The 5,951-nt window shown below is 39.2% G+C and overlaps 1 protein-coding gene across 1 annotated transcript; it reads right to left on the bottom strand.

Moving 5' to 3' along the window:
- Positions 1-780: 780 nt before the first annotated feature.
- Positions 781-5,421, bottom strand: LOC108668155. Its single transcript, XM_018155312.2, has 8 exons — positions 4,920-5,421; positions 4,341-4,469; positions 4,006-4,079; positions 3,499-3,621; positions 2,889-3,083; positions 2,362-2,463; positions 1,630-1,788; positions 781-1,359 (listed from the first exon to the last, which is right to left on the bottom strand). Exons 1-8 carry the CDS (start codon positions 4,954-4,956, stop codon positions 1,123-1,125), a joined length of 1,056 nt encoding a protein of 351 aa, XP_018010801.1. The 5' UTR covers positions 4,957-5,421; the 3' UTR covers positions 781-1,122.
- Between the last annotated feature and the right edge of the window lie 530 nt (positions 5,422-5,951).

Genomic DNA, 5,951 nt, shown 5'->3' with positions numbered 1-5,951 from the left:
TCACAACAATCCTAAAAATGCTGAAACGTTCCCTTTTGCATGTCAGCATCCCGAAAGAAAAAAAAACAGAAACAATGTAATAAGAACGTTCGGCACGGTCACTTTTGCCTTCCCACCCGCCCCTCTCTCAGCCTTCCTCTCCCCACGACCCCACTCTTATGATCCTCCTCTCCCTCAACCTCCGCACGTTTTCCTTAAGAAGCGCTTCACATGCATTTCGGCCCAGCAATAAAATCGGTTTCACTGAGTTCTTGTGCCACAGACAATTTGTAGGGATGAAATTGCAGTTCTTTGTGGAGTATTCGCACCAACCACCAAGCTGCTATTTAAAGTCGCCAGAACCGCAGCGTGTTAAAGTGCTTAACGGTGTGGAGAATACATAAATGCCTCTCTAACTCTCTCTACGTTTTCGGGTGATGTGGCAGTCTGTTGACCTCCAGACACTCTTGCATTCACACTTCCAATTGCCTTAAATGTGTTCACCAACGTAATAATCGATTTACAATCAGGAACCCTACCTGAAGGACGAATACGGAGCCGAGCACAGAATGCCCTCTGAGTAATGATACTGGAATGGCCATTTGAAACGTACGCCTCGGAAGCAAACGCACGCTGCTCACTTGTCCAGTGCATGGTGGCAACTGACTAGGCGGGACAAAACTTCCCCGCCCTTTTTCTACAACATCTGGCTGCCTGGCGCGAAATACAAAATATGATATTTCTGTGAATCACCGTGTGTTTTCACGTTGCATCAATATTTAAAAAAAGAAGGATGTAGTCGAGGTGAGAGCAAACAATGCCTTAGATGAGCTGTTTCTAGAAGCCAGGGTAGAAGAAAATGAAGATTTCGGTTATTTTACCTTAATTTATTGAGATTGTCAGCGACAAGCGTTTCTGTAACTCACTGGTTCTGCAAGGCTCTCGTTCAATCTATCTGTGTTCAAACATATATAAACTTGGTTGGACTTTGCTCCAGAGCCGTCAGGCTTCGGGAGGTCTGAGAATCCTAACATGTCCTGGTTTCGCATTCACGTAGGAGATGCAGGCATTTTAGTTTGTTCTTTCTTGAGGTGCGGAATCCTTCATCCTTCTCGCAAGATTATAATTTTTAAAGGGTAATATTTAAAATTGTACGGCCATGCCTTTCTCCGCAAAAATTTTCACTGTTTCCTGCTGCTCGGCAGTCAACGACACATTCACTTCGGGAATAATATAAGACACTCCTGGGTCGTACACAGTTCCCTTCCTTACTAAAACAAGGTCTTCAAATTCCCTGGCGATCAAACGATATCCGAAATCTTCTACTTCTTTCGCCACTGTCCTGTGCTCAGGTCTCGCTTTCCATTCCATGTAGATTACCTGTAAAAACAAACAACAACGAGTTTCCAGGTTATTAACACGAATCAAAACTAATTTTCAAACGCCTCATAACCTGACAGAATCTCGCATTACAAAAATTTGTCTATGATGAAGAGAGCTAAATAAAAAATTTTCCTACAAACACTGAAAAGATTTGGGATCATTCAGTTTTAGAAAGAGAGCATTGCCTTTGAAGGCGTCCTTGACTGGAACTCTTGAATCTAACCATCTAGTATAATTGGCATAGCCATTACTGAAAATGTATCTCACATCGACGATAAATTTTTTGAAGTCAAAACTGCGCAGGATGTCCATCTCGGCGCCCTCAACGTCAAGCACCCACAGGTCCACATGAGTGATGTTCAGCGCCGTCAGTACGGACGTCAGTGGCAAGCATTGAACCTTCTTGTACCAAGAGCCCGTCACGGCCTGTTTATTTTGAGAACAAATCTGGCATTGTCATCAAAATAGGTTTGTAATATAAACTGTTTACCAGGGCCGTCACAATATTTATAAGGCAGTGGGGGGAAGAGCCCTAAGATTTATGATCATATTCTAATTAATAATGACTGTTTGAATAATTATTTATTTTCATTATATTGAATCTATCAGCATTTCAAAAAAATAATGATAATCGTAATGAATGAACATTAAATTATATAATGCAGCTTAAGAATATCTTTGGGAGGCTGAAGCCCTCCAAAAATAGGCGTAATTACAGTATGTCACTGCTCTCAACTAATGCTTTTCAAAGTATAGACACCATTCATTTTTTACTATACCCCATTTTAATTTTTTTATGCTATAAACAACAATTTTAGCTGGAAGATTAAGGCCCTCAAGCTTGAATGACTAATTGTAATAACAAAAATTGAGTTTTCTGTTCTCTCATGCCATTGCCTGGTTATATCAATTCATATTCTATGAAGAATAGACGAAACGTCGAAAGTTAACGTAACGTTCTTCCTCATTTTCCATGAGATCCAAATTGAATAAGCTCACCGAGCGCTTCATGTAGGCCAGAAGGCTGTGCATTGCTCGGACTTTGAGCCCTGCCGTCAGGACATTCGGACCAGTATAGTGCGAGTGCGACGACAGCATTTCCTGTAACCATGAGATCATAATTTATACCGAGATTGAGTCATGCAAATGAAATTTTTTTATTGTCAATTTCGAAAGCATTGCAAAAATTATTGGTAAGAGATTCGTGAACATGGGTTCCTTCTTAGCCGTTTCCTATAATGGACTGTTTCGGCCAGGAGACATAAATCAAATGAAGTACAATCGTATGTCTATTTAGACCTTTACGTCTGAAATTAACTTCAAAAGGCTTCCTAGAAGTTATAAGTTTATTTTGTAGTCTTTGAGTATTATGACATCAAAATCACGCGCACCCAATGAATAACGAGTGTTTTTAGTGAGAGAACAACATGCAACACATCATTCACACAAATCAGTCAATGTAAAAGCTACCAATATTATCTATTGTGTGCTACCAAAACACGAAGATAACAATATAAACAGCTCACCTGAGAGGGGTATGGATAAGGAGACAAACAAGCGTTGAGAGACCAAGATTTTCTGTTCTTCGCTAAGAGTTTTTCGAAAGAAACAGAGTCTGCTTCGACCAAGAGACCTGACCATCCCTGGTGGGTCTCCAGCCGCAGAGTGTTCGACATGCTTTCCCCGTCCAGGGCTCCTGCTTCAATGAAGATTCCACCTTTCTGGAGCATGTATGGAATAAAGATGAACACATTTTTATATTAACATATACTTCACTGAGGTATCTGATTGAAATATACGCTGGCCCCGTATTTATGAATATAAATACCACAAAACGCCGGGCACGTATCCAGAGTAGGTACTTATCCCGTAGGGATATGCCCTGGTCCGTGAAATTTATTATTAATGAGAGAATAGTAACAGAATTGGGAGTGAAGGATAAGATCAGAAATAAAATTAGATTCTTAAGTTGGAATATATACATTTAGTTTTAATTCATAAATGCATTTCCTTAAATTATTCACCGGGAGTCAAGTAAGGAGTTCCAAGTTTTATGTGAAGCGAGATTTTAAACAGGGCTTTCTTATGTGGACAAAAATCAGTTGTTTTCTCATTAACAGGATTCGGCATAATCACCATGTCACCGAAGAGATGTTTGGTGATGTTCTTGTAGAACCTCTCACTGGCTTCCGGCTTGATGAGAGCCGTGTTACTTTTTCCAAGCAAGTTGTACGGAGCAGCCGAAGGTGGAATGAGCAGCTGAATGCACGAAGCGTGAATGACGTTTTAAATAAATTCATCTGAGTAAGATTACGCTAACGCTTATCATTTTCGAAATTTTACCAAGTGTTTTAATTCATTAACGGGAGATTTTTAACATATCTCATAAGTATCGCATCGCGACTTCATACAGATGTGGTCAATAATAAAAAAATTAACGTAGATCAAGTTTATTTGCCATGAATATCGGAGAACATTCAATGATAAAAAATGGACCTCCCTAATTTTAGGAGCTCAGGGCAAACCTGCATTTGAACTATAACATATTACGAAGAGACCCTGTGGACTCCTGAAATGGGTTGGATTATGGAATTTTCGGTGCAAAAAAATTGATAACGATTGATGTAGTATAATCATTATTACCTTGTGGCGTATGTAGGCTACGAGCTCAGGGTCGTCGTATGGAATAGGTCCTTGTAGGGAGCGTATGAGGTAGTCTGGGTGTCAGGCGGAGATCATTGAGATAAAATCGACACAGGAATCGATAAAAATGTTGGGATAATTGCGCTTTTTTGAAGAAAAACACAACAAAGATCTATTTATTCTATTAGATTCAACTATTTAAGAAATCAATGTAAATTGTAAATATGGTTATCAAGCTGAAAAGTACGATAATTAATCAACACAGAGCCAGAAACCCTGTGTTGAAAAGAATATCATTAAATTATTAATTGAGAATTCAGTTTAGTTGAATTTACTTGAGTATGATGGATGCCACGAATCCTCCAGCAATGTGAAAAAGAAGAGAGCTGTGAAGCAGACACCTGCTACCAGCCGCAAGATGAGTCCTTTGCCGTCGTGACACCTCCATGCTTCCCGGCAACTCTCTATGGTCAGGCTCTTGGTTAGGTTTCAGCACGAACATAATACTAATAATAGCGGTTCCATCGTACATTGGGCCTTATTAGGCATGCCACCGATTCTTAACATCTTAGATCACAGCTTATTGCGGTCTCGAACTCACAACTCACTGCTCCAATTCTCACCGATTCTGACCAGAAACTGTCGCACAGAGCTGGGATCGAACCCGCACCTCTCTGCTCCAATCTTAGTACTCTGAACTGTAGCTAACCACTGGGCCACCAACATGTTCAAATTCTCATATCTATATGTATTTCGGGGAGCGCAGTCGCGGGCAGCAAATTTACTTGCACCAGCAAAATTGTTAAATTTTTGTTAGTCATGCACAGTTCATGAATTCTGGATACTTGGATACCTTATGGCTCACATTTAGTGTACAACAATTTTTGAACCCCGACGAAACGTTCTAGTCTCACCTCGAATTTTTCGTACTCGGAGCTTCCTCAGAACCATGGCATCCGTGCACAGAGTGTTCAATTTCAAAATTTCAATACATTCTGTAACTTATTCAGAGTTCTAAAATATATTAGTCGAATCATAGAAACATAATTACTTAGTTCACCTTTAGGATTATCTTGGCACACTCAAATTCAAATGAAATTAAACTTTTAATTACCGAAAGTGTATTAATTCAATCATGGCGTTTACGTGTATCGGCGGAAGTGAGTTACTATATTAACTAAGAAAACATTAATTACAAATCCTACCATAACCAATCAATGCGCCACTGGCGTTCTAGATACGATAACAGACAGCTTGTAAAAAAGAGTCCTTGTAGTCCAAAATTTGCCACGTACTGGAAACATTTCCGAAACAATGGCTTGCCATGAAAAAGATACAAAGTTGGAGGGTAAAACCTAAGCACCATGGTTAAAAATAATCGCCTGAAATGAATGAACAAAAGTCCAATGTGAAATAAACAGGTGGAATTATTTTCCGTCGATTAATGAATTGAATACCCGGTGAATGAAGTCCGTTCATTAAGCCTTTTCATTTTATAATATGGAATGGATGTTTATAATGTACGAGAGATAAGTTAAATTAATTTACATCAATATAATTTCTACACTAACTCCATTTGTGGAATAGGGACAAAAGAAATAAAATATTTGTTTTGATATTTCGATCGGCACGTAACCGACAGGATCAAAGCTCGCACGGGAACACTACACGGAGGAACTCTGAACCGATGAGGAAAATCAAACATAAATGGCCAAACCGTACGAGGAAAAGTCGAGGTTATTAAAGTCTCAATGTTATTTGGAAGCATCAAACCGTCACCGACAGTATATGGGTGAGCTTTACCGTTTATGAATAATTATTTTAAAATAATTAAGATATACCTCAGCTTATTTTATTCGTGAAGCGCGAATAAAGGGTTACATATAAAAACCACAACAGGATATATAATAGGTCAATCAGATTCTCTTCATGAATAACGTATAAGA

The sequence above is a fragment of the Hyalella azteca genome, unplaced genomic scaffold, assembly GCF_000764305.2.
Source record: "Hyalella azteca isolate HAZT.00-mixed unplaced genomic scaffold, Hazt_2.0.2 contig11647, whole genome shotgun sequence".
In the NCBI taxonomy this organism is placed as follows: domain Eukaryota; kingdom Metazoa; phylum Arthropoda; class Malacostraca; order Amphipoda; family Hyalellidae; genus Hyalella; species Hyalella azteca.
The sequence above is the reverse complement of the archived record's forward strand: the minus strand, read 5'-3'. Positions and strand labels throughout refer to the sequence as shown.